Source organism: Mobula birostris, chromosome 12, assembly GCF_030028105.1.
Source record: "Mobula birostris isolate sMobBir1 chromosome 12, sMobBir1.hap1, whole genome shotgun sequence".
Lineage (NCBI taxonomy): Eukaryota > Metazoa > Chordata > Chondrichthyes > Myliobatiformes > Myliobatidae > Mobula > Mobula birostris.
The window spans coordinates 100,644,280-100,669,217 of record NC_092381.1 but is presented as its reverse complement, the minus strand read 5'-3'; the positions used below and the strand labels follow the sequence as shown (position 1 = coordinate 100,669,217).

At 44.3% G+C, this 24,938-nt stretch overlaps 1 protein-coding gene across 5 annotated transcripts in view; it reads left to right on the top strand.

Annotated features, from left to right (window-relative positions):
- Nucleotides 1-24,938, top strand: part of LOC140206149 (roquin-1-like) — a 137,193-nt gene that overhangs the window by 96,339 nt on the left and 15,916 nt on the right. For 4 of the 5 annotated variants that reach the window (XR_011888072.1, XM_072274385.1, XM_072274386.1 and 1 more), the window contains 5 exons: nucleotides 3,562-3,861; nucleotides 6,049-6,272; nucleotides 11,167-11,570; nucleotides 13,771-13,944; nucleotides 19,821-19,976. Coding sequence is in view for 4 of the 5 variants with exons in the window: in XM_072274385.1 (XP_072130486.1) it covers nucleotides 3,562-3,861; nucleotides 6,049-6,272; nucleotides 11,167-11,570; nucleotides 13,771-13,944; nucleotides 19,821-19,976 (1,258 nt within the window). In the remaining variant the exon portion in view is untranslated. The remainder of the gene's footprint in view (nucleotides 1-3,561; nucleotides 3,862-6,048; nucleotides 6,273-11,166; nucleotides 11,571-13,770; nucleotides 13,945-19,820; nucleotides 19,977-24,938) is intronic. The other variant, XM_072274388.1, reaches the window with a different exon arrangement.

Sequence of the window (24,938 nt, the reverse complement as noted above, 5' to 3'; positions counted from 1 at the left end):
TAGTCCAGTGTCCCAAATAATCCACACCCCTTCCTAATATTGTAAACAAAATGTTCTGATACCAGGATTTGACATTGAAGCAGGATACAAAAGTATAATCTCTACACATAGGCCCTGTTAGCGGGGGGTTCCTTCATGATCATGTGTTCCTTAGATCCTAGACCTTACAGTGTCCAATGCTGAAATCCACTAAGAATTTATTTCTTATATATTTCAACCCCATGCTCATGTGTTTTGGGAGGTTACAGTACAATTTCCTGTCTCCAGCCATCCTACTACCACACATTCCCAACACTGATCAATGATGCCGTGGCAGCTGTTGTACCCATAGGCTCCAGCAACTACTGCTCTTGGCATGTGGCTCTGATGGGTGACATACCACCCTGCTGATATCCTCCATGTTATGGATGAGAATGTCCCCATGACTACTCACAGGAGTACATAGAACAGTACAGGACCGAATCGGGCCCTTCAGCTCACAATATCTGTGCCAAACACAATGCCAAATTAAACTAACTCTGTTCTGCCTGTATCCCTCCATTCTCGTATGTCTATGTAAACAGCCCCTTAAACACCAGTGTTGTATCTGCTTCTACCACCACCACCCCGGGGATATATTCTAGGCACTCATCCCTCACTATTGTGTGCACATCTTCCATAAACATTCTCTTACCTTAACTGCATATCCTCTAATATTTGAAGTTTCTAACCTGGGTAAAAGACTCTTGATTATCTACCCTATGTATGCTTATCATAATTTTCAAAACATCTACCAAGTTTTGCCTCATCCTCCATTGCTCCAGAAAAAAAAACACTTGAGTATTCAACCTCTCTATAACTTACACCCTCTAACGTCGAAATCCCATTCTCAATCCTAGTAGGAGTGTTTCCCATAGTTTTTTACCAAGACAAATAAAACTGTGTCTCGGGCAGCTCACTCCAGATCCAATGGCATAGATCTTTGCTCAAAAACTTGCATTTCCTTTCAGGAAGCCTGGCTTTTATCTATAATAACAGTGCAAGAGCTTGATGCTTCGCCTTGCGAGATAGATTTTCCAGTTCCCATGTTGGGCAAGTGTTCCCCTGGCACATCCAGCAAGCCCATTGCTGTCAGGTGCATAACTGCTGAACAGAAGTGCAAGAACAAAGTCATTTCTAAGGCAGGAACCAGAGAGGGTCACAGGTCAGGGCAGAATATTGTACCTGGGGAGGGTCACAGGTCAGGGCAGGATCCTGTACCTGGGGAGGTCACAGGTCAGGGCAGGATCCTGTACCTGGGGAGGGTCACAGGTCAGGGCAGAATATTGTACCTGGGGAGGGTCACAGGTCAGGGCAGGATCCTGTACCTGGGGAGGGTCACAGGTCAGGGCAGGATCCTGTACCTGGGGAGGGTCACAGCTCAGGGCAGGATCCTGTACCTGGGGAGGGTCACAGGTCAGGGCAGAATATTGTACCCGGGGAGGGTCACAGATCAGGGCAGGATCCTGTACCTGGGGAGGGTCACAGGTCAGGGCAGGATCCTGTTCCCAAAGGGAGGGTCACAGGTCAGGGCAAGAGCCTGTTTCCGAAGGAAGGCACAGGACAGGGGTTGAGTATGTACCCGGGGTGTGGCACAGTTCAGGTCAGGAGCCTAAATGCGGGAGGGGCACAGTACAGGGCAGGAGACTAGCCTGGCATGGACACAGGTCATGACAGGATCCTGAACCCTAGTGGGATGCAGGGCAGGAGCCAGGAAGGGGCACAGGTCAGGGCTGAAGCCTGTACTCGGGGAGGGGCACAGGTCAGAGCCAGGAGCCTGTACTCGGGGAGGGGCACAGGTCAGAGCCAGGAGCCTGTACTCGGGGAGGGGCACAGGTCAGAGCCAGGAGCCTGTACTCGGGGAAGGGGCACAGGTCAGAGCCAGGAGCCTGTACTCGGGGAGGGGTGCAGGTCAGAGCAAGAGCCTGTACTCGGGGAGGGCGCAGATCAGGGCGGGAGTCTGTACTCGGGGAAGGGCACTGGTCAGGGCAGCGGCCTGTACTCGGGGAGGGGCGCGGGTCAGGGCAGGTGCCTGTACTCGGAACAGTACAGGTCAGGGCAGGAGCCTGTAGTCGAGGAAGGGTACAGGTCAGAGCCAGGAGCCTGTACTCAGGGAAGGGGCGCAGGTCAGAGCGGGAGCCTGTACTCAGGGAGGGGCGCAGGTCAGGGCAAGTGCCTGTACTCGGGGAGGGCGCAGGTCAGGGCAAGAGCCTGTACTCGGGGAGGGGCGCAGGTCAGGGCAAGTGCCTGTACTCGGGGAGGGCGCAGGTCAGGGCAGGTGCCTGTACTCGGGGAGGGCGCAGGTCAGGGCAGGTGCCTGTTCTCGGGGAGGGACGCAGGTCAGAGCAGGTGCCTGTACTCGGGGAGGGCGCAGGTCAGGGCAGGTGCCAGGAAGGGGCACAGGGCTGGGCCTATGAACTTGAAATCAAAGTAAAATTTATTATTGAAGTACATATATGTTACCATATACTCCCTTGAGATTCATTTTCTTGCAGGCATTCACAGGAAATAAAGGAATATAGTAGAATTTATGAAAAATTCTGTATAAGCAAAGATTGACAAACAACCAATGTGCAAAAGAAGACAAATTGTGCACATAGAGCATACTCAGAACATGAGTTGTAAAAAAATGCTTGAGAGTGAGTCTGAAGGTTGTGTTTTGTTGAGTTGTCGTGAGTGAAGTTATCCACACTAGTTCAGGAGCCTGATGATTGTTGGGTAGTCACTTTTGCTGAACCTGGTGGTGTGGACCCTAAGGCTTCTGTACCTCTTGCCCGAGTGTAGGAGAAGAGGAGAGCATGGCCTGGATGGTGGGAATCCTTGATGATGGATGCTGCTTTCTTCTGACAGGGTTCCAAATAAATGTGCTCAGTGGTGGGGTGGGCTTTGCTCGGTGATGAGCTTGGACAGCTTGCCAGTTCAGTGGAATTTCAGACTACTACCTTAGTGCTGACAGTTCTCAGAGTGCTCCTAATGAAGTCACTGCTCGTAGTTTCCAACAGGAACATGCTATCATTTCACTGAAGAGCAATCTAATTGCTGCAGCCTGTTGCCACATCACCTATGGACCACACTCCTTGGTGACTGATTCCAACACAAAGAAAATTTGGCAATTTGAGTTGGCCGTATTCCTGCCACTTTCATCACACCCCTTCTTGGGACTGAATACCCTGCCTCTGCACTCCTGTCTTTGTCCACCGCACACAATGAGCTTTTCAACATAAAGCCTTGTCAGTGTAGTCAGCAACTTCAGACTGTCCCTTGTCTGGCTAGATGGCTCTTAACTTCAAGTGAATCAACTGTTTACGTTGTAAAAAATCTAAAATGTAGCAAAGCAAAAGATGTGGCTTAACACTAGAGTAACAATCATCTCCTCATATTGCACAGCCAAGATTATTTCAGGTGTAATGTGAAGTTTTCAGGGGCACTACATTTCCAGTCCCCAGCAGTAAGAACCAGGTAATGAGAACCATCAGCACTCCTCAGACCAGCTGTGACTCTGGCTGACCTGTTTGATCTCTTGATGATGTCTCTCCCTTCCAGATTTCGCATGAGGAACAAGCGGTTAGCAGCCGGGCGGCCTCTCAGCCAATCCCTCACCCAACTCAGCAAGGTGGGAGGGGTGATGTCAGTCACGTCCAACAGCTTGTCTGACGAGGGCTCCTTGGAAGCCGGCACGAAGCCCGTGTCCATTCAAAACGGCATGGTAGTCACGAGCAACAGCATTGCACAGCTGATATCCCGTGGGACGGACTGCACCTATGACATTGCAGTGAAGCCGGGCAAGATGGGCGACTTGAGTATGAGTGCGCCGGGATCGGTGTCAGGATCTCCACCAGACTCGTAAGAAAACTCTTTATCCTCACAGTAAGGTGCATTTAACATCAGCCCAATAAAAGCCCAAGAGCTGTCAGCTTCCCTAGTCACCTGATGGGTGGGAATCTCCTCGACTGTTCTGAGAGTCAATTCACCAATAGCCTGCTGCACAAGACCACTTCGTCTGGAGGCCCCTTTCCCCATTGGATCACCCATTCACCCATTGCCTGCTCTCTCTGCAGGAGTTCCCTCAGCTTTCAGCAGCTTACTGGGGCATTCATTCGCAGTGCTGGGGTGTTTGAAGCATTGAGCATGGAGAAGCTTGTATTTTTATGATCTGTTTCTTGTCTTCCACCAGTCCAGGTGTAAACAGCCTTCAGAGTGCAGATGAAGTATTGCCATTCCTACAATGGCAATGTGGGAAATCCCAACAAGCCAATTTGTGTTCTGCAAACATACCAAATGTTTTCAGTGTTGTTTGAGGTTTAAGTACTCAATGTTGCAAGCTCATCTTGTGTTTTGTGATGGTTATGGTATTACCTAGAATCTATGACAAGCAGAGACGTATCCCATGCAACTGGTCTGTGCTGAACTTTCCATCTGTCTCACCACGTTCTACTTACCTGCTCCCAACCACTCTCATGGCCCTGTTTGTGTTCAACCTCCATTTAAATGCTTGAATCCTATCTGCCTAGCATATCCCAATGCTGTGACAAGAATACTCTCAGATAACCCATCTGAATCACGTGAATAATGAACATGGATGAATCCTGCACACTTAATTCAAAAACAAAGGATGGATATATAAAACAAATAGAATATAGAAGTATTCAGCAGGTCCAACAGCATATGTATCTAGAGAAATAAATGAGAACTAACTTTTTCAGTTCTATACCATTTCTTCAGAACCTGAATCCTTTAACTAAAGAAACAAACCAGGGAAAAGTCTGTTGGGTTCATCAGCCTGATGACTGAGACAAACATAAACAGTATCTAAGTGAGGAAAACCACCTGAACCATTCCTTCCCGCCTCCAGTGGCTAGACTGTGGACCATCTACAAAGTGCACTGTAGTTGCAGACCACTTCAACAACACCTTTCTCTGCCGCCAAGCAGAACATGAGCAGCATGTGTGTGGGGATGGGCATGATTTTTAGAAGCTGGTTCACAACCACGCCCCTATTGGCAGTAAGTGCTGGCCTTGTCAGAAGTGCCCACATTCCAAACAATGAAAAATAAAGCAGCCTCCCCCTCCACCCTACTTCCCCGTTCCGTTAGATCTTTGCTGCGCTATTCTCTATCCAAACACCTGCCTTGCTTCCACTTCATGTGCCTAACAAAAATCCACTGTCATTTTTAAGTAACTCAGCTTCTGCAGCTCTTTGCAGAAATAGGGTTCCAGGTTATCAGTGCACCTTCTGCCAAAAAAAAGGAAATACTTCCAGGCACCATGTGTCAGTGAAGGTGCTGCCTTTGTTGGAATATTAAAACATGATAGCTCTTGATATGCAACCAGAGGAAGTAGTTTCCCTCTTTATCCACCCTGTTAGCCTAAGGAGACAGTTCTAAAAATGGCAAATGAAATTGGTTAGTATTGATGAGGTGGGCTGAAAGGCCTGTTCTAGTGATGTGCAGTTTTAAGATTCTGGGTTGGTGGTGACCAAAGGCGAAATCCCACCATAGTAAATTATTGGGTAAATGTCATTGATCAGCGAGTATTATTTCTGAGAGTAGTGCTGCTATGTATAAAAGTCAATGCACAGGGAAAGCTTTCACCACAGCTTTTCACGCCATTGGGTCCCTAAGTATTAATTAGAAGAGTGTGGGTGTCCTGATCAATATTTATTTATCAACCAGCAGTATCTGGTGGTTTTCTCCTTGCTGTGGGCTGTGTTTCCTACATTACAACAACCCTACATCAGAAGCATCAACAACCTCTGCTCTCAGATGCTGCTTGAGCTGCTGAGTTCTTCCTGCGGATTGTTGCTCCCCACAAGATATGCTGGATGTCAACGTTCCCCATCTGCCAGATCCTGATGCTAAAGTTGCATGTGGAAACAGGATTCAAACAGGATACAGTCATGCGTGTATTTGGCTTCAGCTGCTTTGCTTAAGGAACTGAATGGGCTACTCCTGTTCTTGTCCTTCCTCTTCTCTGGGTATGTGAAGCTCCCCGCATTGCTTCAAGCTAATCCTTTCCTTCCCTGTATCTCAGCAGGATTGAATTGCCACAGAAGAGCTCCCTTGGTGCGGTGCCAATCAGTGCCCTCTCCGTGCCACCGCGAATAAGTGCCGAGATGCCACCCATGCCAGTCTCCAAGCAGATCCAGATGGTACCACGGGGATCACAAATGTACACCCCGAGCCAGCAGCCCGACATGTACTACCAGGACCCAAGGAGCTCAGCTGCTTCCTATGAGCCACCGCAGTATCCGCCAAGTAAGCCATCTATTTGTGAACAGTTGGGCTGCGTCATACCACAGGGCACAGAAATGGTAGCAGGTAGAGCTGAGAACAACCATTAGAGGGCAGCAGGAGAAAGCAAGATGACTATTTGTTAGGAGAGTGCAGCAAGCAAATGGAGTACTGCTATGCCTCCAGTTGACTGCAGGCATAGCAACAATTTAGAGTGCCTCATTGCTATGGGATTTGCCTGCTGCAAATCCCTCAGAAACACAACTCTCTAAATTACTGCTATACCTCTAGTCAAACTACTTCAACCATCCTAATGTATTGATGAACTACTGAACCAGAGTTTATGTAGGGAAGGGGAGGCAGAGTGATTAAAAATGATCAAAGGTGCTGCCACCAAAATCAGTGGATTCAGGGGACATGGTCAACCTCAAAGTAAAAGTAAGAAATCAAAGTGGAGTGTATTGTCACAAGTACATGAATGCACGGGTGCAGTGGAAAACTTGAAGTAACATTATAGGCACAGAGCATTTGAACCACAGCATTCACAAGAAGGGAATAAATTAAACATAAATTATCCAAAAAAAAGAACACAATTAGAACATTAAAAAGTCCATTGTAGGGTAAAGTGATCATAGTGTTTCTATACTGAGCTAGAGATTAAGGTAATACATGTTGGTTCAAGAACCAGCTGACTGAAGGGAAGTACCTGTTCTTGAATCTGGTGGTGTGGGACTTAAAGCTTCTGTACCTCCTTCCTGATGATAGCTATGAGAAGATTGCTTTACCTGGATGGTGGGGATCTTTGATGATAGAGGTTGCTTTCTAGAATCAGCATCGGTGATATATTGGCCTAAGTCTACCTCTCTTTGCAGCTTCTTGCATTTCTGTCAATCTGGCAGTGACAGGTGACTGGATTGATGTTGTGGGAACTGACAGTGGAGGGGTATTAGTGGAAGACCTTGTTTGCCCTGTTACTTTCTTGACCCCTTCTTACTTTCTGCTTTTATAGTGTGTAGCCACCAGGTGGGGCATCAATTTATCATTCTGAGCAGAATCAAGAAAGGAAGTAGTCAGGGATGCACAGAGGAAGAGGGAGGCCCTCCCCTTGAATAGCTAGTTTATTCTGACTAAGTTGTTTCCGATCATGGCTAGGCCAATTAGCCCCTCATACCTGTTCTGCCATTCAGTAAGATCAGACTGATCCTCAACCTCTACACACTTTTCCGCACTAATACCATATCCCCAGCACACTGTGTCTCTAAATCCATTGATCCTTTGAATATACAAGTGTGTGCTGCTTAACGTCTATTCGGACAACATCCGATCGCATATACGTCCGCAGTCCCGTTGGAGAACATGACGTAGCGGACGTAACCAATCTCGTGTATTGCGCATCTCTTGAGTTATCTCGCTGTTTAATTTTCTTTCGAAAATTTTACCGTGAGGTGCATCATGGCTTCCAAATGCTGCAAAACCACTCCTAGTGATAGCAGCAGCAAGAAGCAAAGGAAGAGTATTGATTTGGAAGTGAAACAAAAGGTTATTAAACAATATGAAGGTGGAAAACTATTGAATGCTAGTGCTCGGGATTTAGGCATGTCACACTCAACAATCACAACAATCCTGAAAAACAAAGAAAAAATTCTCGAAGCTGTTAAAGGATCGGCTTCACTGAAAACTACAAGGCTCACGAAAATGCAAGGGGGACCTATATCGGATATGGAGAAATTGCTAATGACATGGATTGAGGACCAAACACAAAAGAGAATCCCTCTCAGCATGTTGACCATCACTGCTAAGGCACGGAGCTTGTTCGAAATGCTTAAAGAAAAAGCAGGCCCAGACTACGGTATTGAGTTTAGTGCTAGCTCTGGGTGATTCAAGCGCTTCAAGCAATGTTCTTCACTGCATAATGTGAAAGTTAGTGGTGAGTCTGCGAGTGCTGATGCGAAGGCAGCAGAAGAATTTGTTGAAACCCTAGATAAGCTAATTGTAGAGGGAGGTTATTTGCCCCGGCAAATTTTTAGTGTGGACGAAACCTCCTTATTCTGGAAGCGAATGCCTGAAAGGACCTTCATCCGTAAGGAGGCCAAGTCAATTCCAGGCTTTAAGGACAGAGTGACAGTGTTGTTAGGAGGCAATGTTGCTGGCTACAAGTTAAAGCCATTTGTTATTTGGCATTGTGAAAATCCCAGGGCTTTCAAGAACATCAATAAATATACACTACCTGTGTATTATAGGAGCAATAAAAAGTCCTGGATGACAGAAATGCTGTTTCAGGATCTCCTTCTAAACTGCTACGGCAGTGAAATAGAGAAAAACTGCTTAGAAGAAGGCATACCTTTCAAGATTTTGCTAATTGTCGATAATGCTCCAGGACACCCCCCCTCCCTTTCATTGGTGAACTCCACCCCAACATCAAAGTGGTGTTCCTCCCACCAAATACCTCTTTAATACAGTCAATGGAGCAAGGGGTTATTTCTGCATTTAAGGCCTACTACCTGAGGAGGACTTTTGCTCCGGCTATTGCTGCAGCAGATGACACTGAAGCAGTTTTAGAAAGAATACAACATGTACCACTGCATAAAGGGCCTTGCTTGGGCCTGGGATGATGTAACCAAAGAATGCATGAAAGGCATATGGAAGAAAATATTGAAGCAGTATGTGCATGACTTGAAGGGATTTGAAAAGGATGAGATTGCAAAGATTAATAACGCTGTTGTCGACATGGCAAACAACAACCTGGACTTGGACATAGATGATGAGGACATTGAAGAACTCCTAGAGGTGGTTCCTGAGGAACTAACAAATGAAGAATTGCTGGAGCTAGAGCAAGAGCAAATAGCTGAAGAAGAACAGGTGCAGAAGAGGTTAACTGTTAGGGGTTAGCCAGATTCTTTGCAGGCCTTAACAGCTTGCTGAAGAGATGGACCCAAATACTGAACGCTTTTCACTGATAGAGAGGAATGCTCATGCAGTGTTTGCCGCATATAGAGAAATTTATGAAGAAAGGAAAAGGCAGACTAGGCAAACAACACTGGACATATTCCTGAAGAAGCCAACACCTCCTGAAGAAGAGCCTTAGCCAGGTCCTTCAGGCATTACAGGAGATGATATTATCATTGTTGGTGATAGTTCATCAATGCAGGGTACTCGACCTGCAACTCTTCGACAGTGACGTGGATGATCCTGATCCTCTTTGATAAATTGTGTGTGATATAGGCTAAGTAAGTGTTTGCATAAAAGTTTAAGAAGTGAAAAAAATTTAAAAGTTTAAAATGAAATAAATTATAGTGTACAGTATACAGTTTTAGTGTAAGTTCTTGGCTATTTAGTCAATACAGGTACACTACAGTACTCCTTATAGGTTTGCTAACTATATAATATGGTGTTCACACAACGTCCAAATCACATAACGTCCGATTTCACAGAATGTATCGTGGATGTTAAGCGACGCATATCTGTAGTGACAGACCACCACTCCCTGAGATGGTGATTTGCTACCCACAGGATAAAGTAATTTCTTGTCACCACTGCTTTGAATGGTTGACCTCTTATTTTAGAACAACCCTTCTTCTGGACATTCCAGTCAGGGAGTATATCATCCCTACATTTATCCTGTCAAACCCAGTAAGTATTTTGTACAGCAAAATCGCCACTTAGTCTTCTAACTAGTCTCTGTCTGTTTAATCTCTTTCCAGACAACAATTCCCCACCCCTTCTGCACTCCCTCCATCACAAGTATATACCACTTAAGTAGAGAGATCAGTTGTGCACAGTATTTCAAGTGTAGTCCCACCAGAGAATTGTGTACTTGAGGCATCTTGCTATAAAGGCCATCCATTGCCTTACTATTATTTGCTCCACCTGCATGTTAACATCCTCCTCACATGACTCAAGGCTCGCCTCTCAGTCAGTGGGTCTGGGTTATAATTCTCTAGCACTATTGCACGCCAGTGTAGAAAAGTGGACATTTAGAAATACTGTCCTTGGAGATGAAAACAAGTCCTTGAGTCTTTTGGGGTAGATGTAGGTTTTTCCTCAGTACGTATTGTTCTGTAAGTAAACTATCCACAGCCCACGATACGCTTCCAGCTTATAACACATATCCACTTACAGTAAAACTCTAGTAATCCACATGCTCAGATCTCTGGAGTGGGATTAGCAAATCTTCTCGATATTTGGATGTTGTTCACGTTAGATGTTAACATATAACCATATACCAATTACAGCACGGAAACAGGCCACCTCGGCCCTTCTAGTCCGTGCCGAACTCTTATTCTCACCTAGTCTATTAATCTATTAGAGTACCTTAGTGAATTGGTAAGTTTAAAGGGAGCACAGGACCCTGGTAAGTTGAAAGATAAGTGAGAACTAAAATGCAGAAGGAAACATGAAAGCAAAGGCCCAGGTTATTAGTAGGCAGTTTAGGAACTGGATCCTAGTGAGTGGGAGGGAGGGAGTGTGAAATTGGGTCCAGAGAGTCAACAAACATTATCCAGTGAGTCAGATGCCAAACCATTGAGATTTCCAAATGGTTGGATACTGGATTATGGGTGTTACCCTACAGTTAAACCACCTGCACCTTTCTATTAGAGTACAGCCAAATTGGAGGCTATTGAAACATACAAGACCTTAAGGGGAATTGTCGGTGTGATTGAGGCAAAGATGTCTTTTGAATTTTTTTTTAAGGGAGAGGTGGATAGATTCTTGATAAGCAAGAGTCTGAAAGGCTATGGTGGGTAGTCAAGAATGTGAAGTTGATGCCACATCCAGAATAACCACAGTAATGAGTAACAGAACCAGTTCAAGAGTCTAAATCCTTCTAACTCACATGTTTGTATCTTGATTGTTTTTGGCAGTACCCTTGTGTGATGCAACTGTTTCTAAATGTGATATTTTGTTCTTGTTTCCCCAGACCTCTACTACTCTCATCACTCCTCTGGATCTGTGGCACCCTACCTACCGCATTATAGACGGGCTGGCAATGTACCAGAACCCCCTCTGCCTCCTTCCAGTGTTCAGTACCAGGACCATTACCCATCCTACATTCAGGAGAGGATGGGAAGCTCTCAGTACTCCAGCCCTCAGCAGTACCCACTGGCACAACCAGTTTCAGGAATGTACCCTCCCCATTATGATGGGCGGCGGATCTACCACCCTCTACAATCTTACCCAAGGGAGGACATTCGAAACAGCCCAATACCAGTCGATGTACCATCTGCAGTGACTAACTGCATTGCAGAGCCAAGGGAATGCTATGCTCCTGAAAGCTATTATACCATGAGCTCTCACCCCACCCAGATCAGGCCTGCATACAGGGTAGGTCCCACTGGTATCACTTAGACTGCTACCACCTTGTGTTCTGTGCAAACTTGGAATTTCTGCTGGTATCAGTCCATTCTGTGTTATCAGAAATCATTGGTGAACCTTGTGCATTTTGTTCCTTGTCAGAATTCTCTCTGAAGTCAATAAATGCCCTGTGCACACTCACAGGCTCATTCTAGAGTTGACATACACACTGACGAAATAACCCCAGTTTCTTTCTTCTGAATTCCACCCAGACACAAGGAGGCACTAATTATTTCATACAGGTGTCACAGAAAAGGATGTATTAGCACTGGATTATCCTGTGTGATAGTAAGCCCTGCTGAGGCATTTACAGCTTGCTCTTTGGAATAAATTGGAACAGATACAGGTCTATGTGTCCTCGAATACAAGACGAGACCAATAATCATCTCTGACAAGGTATCCTTCTGTTCCAGACCAACCCAAATCACCTTCTGTCAAAGTATTTTGCGGTTCCTTATCCAGGTATACCCCTCCAATTATGCACCGGTTCAGTAAACACTTTCCGGTCGGGTATCCCATTCTGCTATTCAAGCCCAGCCCAGGAATTTTCTACATTGTGAGCTTTGCTGACCTCATCATGGAATATGCCAGGACACACACTAAAATGGTAAACACTCAGATTAATTATAACTGAAGGGGATCCTGTGATGCTGTGGAGGGGTGAAAAATAAAAACTTTGTTGTCCTGACCTGAGGTGAAGAGATTAAAAAAAAGGGAAGTCCTGACCTGAAGTGAAGAGATACAAAAGGAAGACCTGAACCAGATACATTGATTTGTCACTGATGAAGATGAACTATGAGGACATAGTGTGCTGCTCCTTCGGCAATCATTAATCTTAGAAACATAGAAAACCTACAGCACAATACAGGTCCTTTGGCCCACAATGCTGTGTCTAGCATGTACTTACTTTAGAAATTACCTAGGGTTACCCATAGCCCTCTTATTTTTCTAAGCTCCATGTATGTATACAGGAGCCTCTTAAAAAGCCTCTTGGTGGCAGCCATCTGGAATAGCAAGAGTGAAGGCAGTTTTTCAGGCATCCCTCAGTGGAAACTCGCCCACTACTGTTCATGAGGGAGATACAAGGAAACAGCCCTGTAGCAGTACTCTGTAAATGCACAGGACTAAATCACCCAGAAAGGCAGCAGCATCATGTCTGACGGAACCTAATGGAATCCTTCCAGCCAATAATCAAAAACATCTTGAGTGCAGTGGATTTTAGGAATTTGGAAATGTAAAAGCTTTTGATTTGATAAGGTGCCGCATTGTAGATATGATGAGGCGCATGATGAGCATGGCTAGGTGATCAGACAACTTCTGGACTGGAGCGATGTCTCTGGAGGTCAATGTTGAATTTTGGTTTCTGTCTCAGTGATTGATTGGAGGATGTGGAATGCCTAATCAGGAGACCAAAATGCCTCGTAGTCTTGGTGCGAGAAGATGGATAAATATTTGAAAAAGGAAAAATGGAGCAGGTTGAGGAAGAGTTTAGCTCTAATAGCTAAAGGAAATAGATGGACCAAGAGGCAGCAGGGTACAATGAGCTAAGTGCTGAATGAGTATGTGCAGTCCCTGGGTATTATTCACCATTTGGATTTTGCAATTTTCTTGCACTTTCTCCCATGTCATACAAGCTGTCTAACGTCTTCAAAATCTCAGCCAAGCCATCAGTCTCCTGTGTCAGACAGGCAACTGTGGAACTGGAGCCTTGTCCTGTCTGTGCGTGTACTTTCTGGCATTATTCTATGGGTAGTGTGGGACTGCAGCTGTGGGGTGCTAAGTGCTACTGTAAGCCAAACTAAAGTTGGCTAACACAGCACAGAACTCCTGTGCTGTGTGAACCCATCTTCATTTTAGAGACCTATACTAACACAGGAGAAAACAGTGCCTTTGCCTGACAGTGATTGACTGTTGTTCCTGACAGTGGAATTTACACTGCAGAATCTGGCTTTTCAGCCCATCTAAGCTCTGTCTATGTTTATGTGCATAAGCTTCCTTGCCTAATTCATGTAAACCTACCTGCACGTCCTCTGTTTCTTTCCACCTTGTGTCATTCTGCTTGTACATGAAATGGCTGATGTGCTTGGGGTTCATCTGCCGATAAGATCACATTCTAAATGCCCACGGGGAAAAGCATGCAAGTATTGCTGATTGTCCTCTTTTGTTACAGGATCCTCACAGCAGGGTGCCCCAGCACCAGCCTCAGCCCCCACCAAGCCTGGATTACCTACACCGGCGGAGGAAAGAGCTTATGGCTCAGCTCGAGGAGCGGAAAACCATCTCTCCACCTCCCTTCCCTCCAACAGCAGTGATACCATCTTCCTTTGTAGATGTTTCCTCGGAGGTACTTGGAATTCTTAGTTTTCTGTTGCCAAGGAAATACGATCTACCACAGAGTCTGGAAGTGAACAGTGGTCTCTGGACAGGCTGAGAGTGAACGGTTGACTCAGGGCCAGGCTGGGGACGAACGTTTGACTCAGGGCCAGGCCGGGGACAAACGGTTGTCTTAGGGCCAGGCCGGGGATGAATGGTTGACTCTGTACCAAGCTGGGGTTGAACAGTGTCCTCTGGGCCAGTTTGGCCCAGATGAATGGTTGACTCTGGGCCAGGCTGAGAGTGAATGGTTGACTCAGGGCCAGGCCGGGGATGAACAGTTGACTCTGGGCCAGGTTGGGGATGAATGGTTGACTCTGGGCCGGACTGGGGCTCAACAATGTCCTCTGGGCCAGGTTGGGGGATGAACACTACCCTCTGGGCTAGGTTGGGGATGAATGGTTGACACTGGGCCAGGTTGGGGATGAATGGTTGACTCGGGGCCAGGTTGGGGATGAATGGCTGACTCTGGGCCAGGTTGGGGATGAATGGTTGACTCTGGACCAGGCTGGGGATGAATGGTTGACTCTGGGCCAGACTGGGGTTCGACAATGTCCTCTGGGCCAGGTTGGGGATGAACACTACCCTCTGGGCTAGGTTGGGGATGAATGGTTGACTCTGGGCCAGGTTGGGGATGAATGGTTGACTCTGGGCCAGGTTGGGGATGAATGGTTGACTCTGGGCCAGACTGGGGATGAATGGTTGACTCTGGGCCAGACTGGGGTTCAACAATGTCCTCTGGGCCAGGTTGGGGATGAACACTACCCTCTGGGCTAGGTTGGGGATGAATGGTTGACTCTGGGCCAGGTTTGGGGATGAATAGTTGACTCTGGGCCAGGTTGGGGATGAATGGTTGACTCTGGGCCAGGTTGGGGATGAATAGTTGACTCTGGGCCAGGTTGGGGATGAATAGTTGACTCTGGGCCAGGTTGGGGATGAATGGTTGACTCTGGGCCAGGTTGGGGATGAATGGTTGACTCTGGACCAGGCTGGGGATGAATGGTTGACTCTGGGCCAGACTGGGGTTCAACAATGTCCTCTGGGCCAGGTTGGGGATGAACACTACCCTCTGGGCTAGGTTGGGGATGAATGGTTGGCTCTGGGCCAGGTTGGGGATGAATGGTTGACTCTGGGCCAGGTTGGGGATGAATGGTTGACTCTGGGCCAGACTGGGGATGAATGGTTGACTCTGGGCCAGACTGGGGTTCAACAATGTCCTCTGGGCCAGGTTGGGGATGAACACTACCCTCTGGGCTAGGTTGGGGATGAATGGTTGACTCTGGGCCAGGTTTGGGGATGAATAGTTGACTCTGGGCCAGGTTGGGGATGAATGATTGACTCTGGGCCAGGTTGGGGATGAATAGTTGACTCTGGGCCAGGTTGGGGATGAATAGTTGACTCTGGGCCAGGTTGGGGATGAATGGTTGACTCTGGGCCAGGTTGGGGATGAATGGTTGACTCTGGACCAGGCTGGGGATGAATGGTTGACTCTGGGCCAGACTGGGGTTCAACAATGTCCTCTGGGCCAGGTTGGGGATGAATGGTTGACTCTGGGCCAGGTTGGGGATGAATGGTTGGCTCGGGGCCAGACTGGGGTTCAACAATGTCCTCTGGGCCAGGTTGGGGATGAACACTACCCTCTAGGCTAGGTTGGAGATGAATAGTTGACTCTGGGCCAGGTTGGGGATGAATAGTTGACTCTGGGCCAGGTTGGGGATGAATAGTTGACTCTGGGCCAGGTTTGGGGATGAATGGTTGACTCTGGGCCAGATTGGGGATGAATAGTTGACTCTGGGCCAGGTTGGGGATGAATAGTTGACTCTGGGCCAGGTTGGGGATGAATGGTTGACTCTGGGCCAGGTTGGGGATGAATAGTTGACTCTGGGCCAGGTTGGGGATGAATGGTTGACTCTGGGCAAGGTTGGGGATGAATGGTTGACTCTGGACCAGGCTGGGATTGAATAATGCCCTCTGGGCCAGGTTGGGGATGAACAGTGCCCTCTGGGCCAGGCTGGGGGGTGAGCAGTTGACTCTGGGCCAGGCTGGGGGTGAACGGTTGACACTGTGCCAGGCTGGGAGGTGAGAGATGGTGGTGACAAAGGGCTGCAGTTGGTGGAATCTGAAAGGAGAGGAAGATAGAGCATGGAGTCAAGTAAGGGAAGTGTGGTGGAAAAGAAAACTGTGATAAGGGGATGATTTGGATGGATGTAGGGAGAACTGAGAAGACCAGAAGAGAGGGAAGGGACAAATAGAAACATTGAAAACCTGCAGCACAATATAGGCCCTTCGGCCTACAAAGCTGGGCCGAACATGGCCTTACATTAGAAATTACCTAGGGTTACCCATAACCCTCTATTTTTTAAGCTCCATGTGCTATCCAGGAGTCTCTTAAAAAGACCCTATCGTATCCACCTTCACCACCATTGCTGGCAGCCCATTCCACACACTCAACAATCTCTGCGTAAAAAAAAAAACTTACCCCTGACATCTCCTCTGTACCTGCTTCCAAGCACCTTAAAACTGTGCCCTCACGTGCTGGCTATTTCAGCCCTGGGGAAAAGACGCTGACCATCCACACGATCAATGCCTCTCATCATCTTTCCTTTTTTTCAATATTTTCATTCGGTACTTATGTAAAAGAATACAGAGTACAGTAGGATATATAATGTATATAGATTACAATATATTGAAATCACAGATAGAGTGTAATTATCCAATATCCATATAAAATTAAATTTAAACATAATATTGAAAAGAGATAATTTTATTACACAAAAAATCTAAACCCACTACCAGAAAAAAAAACAGCTGTTAGGTTAAAAAAAAAGAGAAGGAAGAAATCCTTAACATATGATAAAATATATTATTTTCCAACATCTGTTCTTAATAGCAAATCAAAGATTTTGAAAATAATTCAGAAAAGGTCCCCACAATGTTAAAAAACCTTGTCTAGGTTCAGAAATTGAACAGCGAATCTTCTCTAAATTTAAGCAAGACATAACATCATGTAACCAATGAGTATGAGCAGGCGGGGTGGCATCCTTCCACTTAAGCAACAATGCCCCCCTGGCTATGAGAGAAATAAAGGCCAAAATATGCAGATCATGTGTCTCCAAAATATAATCATTTCCTCCAACAATAAGGCAGTCAAAGGATTAGGTTTAAAATTTACTTTGAAAAGCACCAAAAAAAGTTTGAAATACTTCCTTCCAATATTTTTCAAGACTCGCGGACAAGTCCAAAACACGTGGATTAGAGAAGCTTCTCCATTATTTACATCTATCACAAAAGGGAGATATATCTGAATAAAAACAAGACAGCCTATCTTTAGACATACGGGCTCTATGAACCCGTATAAATTGTAAAAGGGAATGATGAGCACATAAATACGAGGTATTAACCAATTTAAAAATTTCATTCCAAGTGTCCTCAGAAATCGAAAACTATAAATCTTGTTCCCAAAGATTTTTAATTTTATCTAAAGGAATATTTCTCATTCCCAACAACATACCATAAATATTAGATATAGGTGCATTATGGAAGGATTTAAAATTAAAAATTATATTAAGTAAATTTTTATCTGTACCTTTTGGAAATGTATGTACTTGAGAACACAAAAAGTCTCTAATTTGTAAATATCGAAAAAAGTGAGTTCTCGGTAGGCTATACTTAACTGTCAGTTGTTCAAATGAAGAGCGAGTATCTATCTCCAACAAACAAATTATGAAAACATTTAATACCCAATCTATTCCAGTCTTTAAAAACTACATCAGACTTGGAAGGTTTAAAAAAAAGTTAGAAAAAGTGGGACTAGAAAGTGAAAAACTCAATAAACCAAAATATTTTCTAAATTGAACCCAAATCCTCAAAGTGTGTTTAGCTATAAAATTATCAGTTAAATTACTTAGAGATAAAGGAATTGAGGATCTGAGAAGAGAAATGATAGCAAATTTATTAACAGAGCTTCTAAAGAAACCCAGACCAGACAGTCCTCTCGACTAATATAATATAACCAAAACATAAGATTCCGTATGTGACTGCCCAGTAATAAAAAACTAAAATTGGGTAAGGCTAAACCATTCTTTTTAGCTTTTTGAAGATGAACTTTACTTAATCGAGAAATTTTATTTTTCCATATATAAGAAGATATAATAGAATCCAAAGAATCAAAAAAGGATTTGGGAATAAAAACAGGTATGGCCTGAAATAAATATAAAAATTTAGGCAAAATATTCATCTTAATGGAATTGATTCAGCCAATCAACGATAAAGAGGGGCAACCAATTTGAAAGTGCCTGCTTAACATAATTCAGAAGTGTAAAAAATTTTCTTTAATAAGAAATTTATAATCCTAGTAATTGTTATGCCCAAATAAGTAAATTCATTTCTTACAATTTTAAAAGGAAGGTTAGTATTAACTAATACCAAATTATTCAAAGGAAAAAGTTCACTCTTATAAAAGTTAAGTTTATATCCAGAAAACTGACTAAAGCAGGAAAGTAGGAAAGGTAAAGAAGACTCCACATTAGAAATGTTAGAGCAAAAAGTCATCAGCATAAAGCGAAACTTTGTGGGTAATACCCCTCCTTAAAATACCAGTGATATCATTAGATTCCCGGAAAGCAATAGCTGAAGGTTCTAAGACCAAATCAAAAAGCAAAGGACTCAAGGAACAGCCTTGTCTAGTTCCACGATAAAGTTTAAATGGTTTAGAGTACTGAAAGTTAGTAAGAACCTGAGTGGAGGGAGATAAATAAAGTAATTTAATCCATTGAATAAAATTGGGCCCAAAGTTAAATTTTTCTGAAGTTTTAAATAAATAATTCCATTCAACCTGATCAAAGGCTTTCTCAGTATCTAAGGATATCACACATTCTGAAATCTCTTTAGAAGGAGAATGACATTCAATAAACAACGAATATTTAAGTGGGGGTATCAATTTTTGATAAATCCAGTATCATCAGAGACAATAGGTGGCAAAATATTTTCAATCCTATGGGGCAAAAGTTTAGATAAAATTTTAGTATCAACATTAAGTAAGGAAATAGGTCTATAAGAAGAGCATTCGATTGCGTCCTTATTCTTTTTAAGAATAAGTGAAATAGAGGCTTCATAAAAAGATTGTGGCAACTTTCCTAATTTAAAAGAGTCAGAAAGGACTGAATATAAATGGGGTATAAGCAACGAGGAAAAAGCCTTATAAAACTCTCCAGAAAATCCATCAGGGCCCAGAGCCTTCCCCAAGTGCAAAGAATGAACAACCTTGGCAATTTCCTCATAGGAAATCATCTTATACACCTCTATCGGGTCACCTCTCATCCTCCGTCGCTCCAAAGAGAAACCTATTCTCATAAGGCATGCTCCCCAATCCAGGCAACATCCTTGTAAATCTCCTCTGCACCCTTTCTATGGTTTCCACATACTTCCTCTAGTGAGGCGACCAGAACTGAGCACAGTACCCCAAGTGGGGTGTGACCAGGGTCCTATATAGCTGCAACATTACCTCTCGTCTCCTAAACTCAATCCCACGATTGATGAAGACCAATGCACCGTATATTTTCTTAACCACAGAGTCAACCTGCGCAGGAGGAGCATGTTTCCTGAAATCAAAGAATTTAATGTTCACAAAATTGGCTTTTAGACATGGGTTTCAACCTGCAGTAGGCGTCCTCCCACTTTGTAACCAAACCCAATTATTGATTCCATTCAGCACTTTTAAGCTCTCATCACCAATTAAGTAGTTGTAGTAATTTCAATTGTAAAGTCTATACTCTGTTTTTCATAGACAAGTTCAAACTTCGTTTTTTGAGTCTATGTGGTCTAACTGTTGTATCTTTACATGTCTAGTATTCCGATGAGGACCTAAAAGCAGTGAAGAAGTACAAAGACCATGACTACACTGCTCAGTACTCGCCCTGGTCCTGTGACACAATTAGTTCTTACATTGGCAGCAAAGATGCACAGCCCAAAGATATGATGACTTCCAGCAGCCTGGAAATGACGGTAAGAGCAGTGTAAGTGTGCAGAGGAATGCTGACTGAGTTAACTTTGCCATGGAATAACTGAGCTGTGCCAAACCGTTGAAATTAGGATTTGACTGAAATAGCAGCAGAGCAACCTGGAGTACATCTCTGGGGGTGGGTGGGGGAGCGGGTCCAGCATTTCTGTGAATAAGATTACATAGGATGGAACTATCTATTGATTTTTGAGGTCCAGGCTGGTGAGCAAATGTTGACTATTTTGATGAGGCGTGTGCAGACTTAGAGGGGCCAAGGAAAAATATCACATTTCCTGCTTAAGTTTCATTGAATTACCACAGCACATAATACTGATTGGTTTATTAACACAGTTACTCTCTTGAAAATTGTGCTCAGTTAAAGTGTTTAAAAAAAAAAGGCAGCTACGTACCACAGCTGAATATTAATATTTGGTACACGACAGAGTTGATACAAAATTAAGCTCCCACAATACTGTCTCATCAAACTATTCATGAAAGGAACAGCACAGAGTAGAAAGGGTTGGAAAGCGGGGAAAAAACTCTACACAATCCCATCAAAAACTTCCCAAAACAGGAGTTCATAGATTCATACCACCAAATATCAAGTTACTAAATTTATTCTTTCCATTTATGAGCATTTGGCTGTAGCCGCCTTTTCCATGGTGATTTGAGTGCTCTTCCAGATGGTTCTTCAAAGTTGTGAGAATACCTGACTTCACTTTCTCAGGCAATGCATCCCAGATTGTAACCCCCACTGGCCGAAGAAAGTTTTTCCTCTAATCCTTTTGGAGAGAAACTAAAATCAGATGTATTGGTATTGCAGTTTAGTAAAGGCAACAACAGAGGCATGAGAGAGGAGGTGGCCAAAGTTGATTGGAAGGCAGCACTAGTAAGGATGAAAGTAGAGCAGCATTGATTAGCGTTTGCTGATCTTTCTGTGGAAAACACAGAATTCGTTCATCCCAAATAAGAATTATTAAGGATGAGGTTGCGAGGTACTTGGAGGCAGATGATAAAGTAGACTGAAGTCTGCATGTTTTCCTTCGGGAGAAATCTTGCTTGACAAATCTATTAGAATGTTCTTGAGGAAATAGCAGACAGGATAGACAAAGGAGAGTCTGTGGATGTTGTTTGTTTGGACTTTCAGAAGGCCTTTGACAAGGTGCTACACATGAGGCTGCTAAACAAGGTAAGAGCCCAAGGTTTTACTAGCATGACTGGCAGGAGGCAAAGAGTGGGAATAAAGGGGACCTCTTCTAGTTGACTGCCAGTGACTAGTAGTGTTCCACAGGAGTCAGAATTGGGGCTGCTACTTTTCACATTATGTGTTATGATCTGGATGATGAAATTGATGGCTTTGTGGCCAAGTTTGCAGATGATACAAAAATAGGTTGAAAGGCAGGTAGTGTTGAGGAAGCAGGGAGACTGCAGAAGGACTTAGACCATTCGGGAGATTGGGCAAAGTGGTACGCGAAATACAGTTACAAGGAAGTAATAAAGGTGTAGACTATTTTCTAAAAGGGAGCAAATTCAGAAATTAGATGCAAAGGGTCTTGGGAGTCCTCGTGCAGAATTCCCTAAAGGTCAACTTGTAGATTGAGTCAGTGGTGAGGAAGCAATTGCAATCTTTGCATTCATTTCAAGAGGACTGAATAGAAGAACAAGGATGTAATGCCAAGGCTTTACAAGGCATTGGTCAGATAATATTTTGAGTATTATGAGCAGGTTTTGGGCCCGATATTTAAGAAGGGATAAGCTAGCATTGGGAAAAGGTCCAGAAGAGGTTTATAAGACTGAGCCTGGGAATGAAAGGGTTACTATATGAAGAGTATTCAATGTCTCTGGGCCTGTACTCACTAGAGTTTAGAAAAATGAAAGGACATCTCATTGAAGCCTACTGGATATTGAGAGGCCTGTATTGAGTAGACGTGCCCAGTGGATGTTTTCAATAGTAGGAAAGTCCTAGGGCCAGAGGGCGCAGCCTCAGAATAAAAGGATATCCCTTTAGAAGAGAGATGAGGAGGAATTTCTTCACCAAGGGTGATGACTCTGTGGAATTTATTGTCACGGGCAGCTGTGGAGTCCAACTCATTAGATATCTTTAAAGTGGTGGTTGATAGATAATTAGTAAGGGAGAAGGCAGGAGAATGGGTTTGAGGCGGGAAATACACTCGGGGCCACTTTATTACGTGCATTGTACAACTGCTCGTTAATGCAAATATCAGCCAATCTTGTGGCGGCAACTCTGCATAAAAGCATGCAGACATAAGTCAAGAGGTTCAGTTGTTCAGACCAAACATGGGGAAGAAATGTGTTCTAAGTGACTGACCATTGTTGGTGTCAGATGCAGTAATCTGAATATCTCAGAAAATACTGATCTCTTGTGAATTTCATGCACAACAGTCTCTAGAGCAAGCTTTCTCAAGTTTTGTGCCCTGAAGAAACCCTTGAATTAATTTTCAGGTCTCAGGGAACCCCTGTGTAAAAATTATTAAATCTACAGCTCACAGTATGTAAGTGTGATCAGTAAGCTGTAGATATAATCCAAAAATAATTGTCAGTGCTCTTTTGTGCAGAGAATGAATTTTTCACCAACCTTTGAGAAAAACAGGTAGTTAGGCTTAGCTTACCTTTTTTGGAATTTATCTCTAACTTTCCATTTCATAATTTTAAAATCTCATAAGGCAAACATAAATTTCCGTTAAATAACTGGTTTAGACCAAAGTGGGATTTAATTTTTCTAAAGATAGGCTCAGTAGATTTAATTTTAAATAAAGGCAGTAAATTGATTTTAGTGATTGCTATTTACTGCATGAAAATTTATTGACAATGTTGAATAGTAAAGTTACTAAAAACTATAAGCCTAAGAAATATGAATATTGCTGGAGCCATTGCTGTGTTTGTAAGTTGTTTGCCACAGACCAGGCACAATGGAATAGGACAACTTGGATCACCAGTCCATGTAAAACCCATTGAGAAGTAGCTTTCATTGTAAAGGCAGACTTTTTTGTGTCCATTGTTGCACTAGTGCATGGAATGACTCAGAAGGTTGTTATTCTTCATCATTAACCTTACCTGTATTGTCTGTAGGCCTGGCCTAGAATCCTCCTCTTCAAAAATCACCACTTTAGACTGTCAGACATGTCTGTAAAACACAAGGGTAATAAAATATAAAAATGTTTAAGTCCATTCATAGCTTGGAAAACACACTTCCTGTTCCTCATCAGCCTACTGTCCTCTCCTCTGTGCAATACAGCGCTTACAAATTATCAAGTCAAGTCAAGTCACTTTTATTGTCATTTCAACCATGACTGCTGGTACAGAACATAGTAAAAATGAGACAATGTTTTCCAGGACCGTGGTGCTACATGAAACAATACAAAAACTACACTGAACTACGTAAGAAAAAACACAAAAATTACACTAGACTACAGACCTACCCAGGACTGCATAAAGTGCACAAAACAGTGCAGGCACTACAATAAATAATGAATAATAAGACAGTAGGCACAGTAGAGGGTATAGTAGGTTGGTGTCAAGCCAGGCTCTGGGTATTGAGGAGTCTGATGGCTTGGGGGAAGAAACTGTTACATAGTCTGGTTGTGAGAGCCCGAATGCTTCGGTGCCTTTTTCCAGATGGCAGGAGGAAGAAGAGTTTATATGAAGGGTGCGTGGGGTCCTTCATAATGCTGTTTGCTTTGCGGATGCAGCGTGCGGTGTAAATGTCTGTAATGGTGGGAAGAGAGACCCCAGTGATCTTCTCAGCTGACCTCACTATCTGCTGCAGGGTCTTGCGATCCGAGATGGTGCAATTTCCAAACCAGGCCGTGATGCAGCTGCTCGGGATGCTCTCAATACAACCTCTGTAGAATGTGGTGAGGATGGGGGTGCGGTGGGAGATGGACTTTTCTCAGCCTTCGCAGAAAGTAGAGACGCTGCTGGGCTTCCTTTGCTATGGAACTGGTGTTGAGGGACCAGCTGAGATTCTCCGCCAGGTGAACACCAAGAAATTTGGTGCTGTTAATGATCTCTATGGAAGAGTTGTCGATGTTCAGCAGAGAGTGGTGGCTCTGTGTCCTGAAGTCAACAACCATCTCTTTTGTTTTGTTTACATTCAGACAGGTTGTTGGCTCTCCACCAGTCCGTTAGCCACTGCACCTCCTTTCTGTATGCTGACTCATCATTCTTGCTGATGAGACCCACCGTGGTCATGTCATCGGCAAACTTGATGTGGTTTTGAGCTGTGTGTTGCAGCACAGTCGTGGGTCAGCTGAGTGAACAACAGTGGACTGAGCACACAACCCTGGGGGGCCTCTGTGCTCAGTGTGATGGTGTTGGAGATGCTGCTTCCAATCCGTACTGACTGAGGTCTCCCAGTCAGGAAGTCTAGGATCCAATTGCAGAGGGAGATGTTCAGGCCCAGTAGGCTCAGCTTTCCAATCAGTTTCTGAGGGATGATTGTGTTGAATGCTGAACTGAAGTCTATGAACAGGATTCGAACTTATGTGTCTTTTTTTTGTCCAGGTGAGTTAAGGCCAGGTGGAGGGTGATGGCAATGGCATCGTCTGTTGAACGGTTGGGACGGTACGCGAACTGCAGGGGGTCCAGTGAGGGGGGCAGTATCAACTACTGTCCTCCCCTATCTCGCGTCAAAAACTGAGAATGGACTCAACCAAATAAATATGGTCCTACTGCACACTGCCCTACTGGGCTGAGAGATTGCTAATGAGGATGCTCAGTCACTAGCGAGCACTAGCAAAAAAGTTTTTAATATTGTGATTGTGATTTTTTTTAATCACAATCTCTTGCAGAGCACCTTGCGAAGCCATAGGGTTCCGCGGAACCCCGGTCGAGAAACCCTGTTCTAGAGTTTACAAAGAATGGTGTGAAAAACAAAAATCATCCAGTGAGCAAAAATGGCTTGTTAATGAGAGAGGTCAGAGGAGAATGGCTGGACTGGTTCAAGC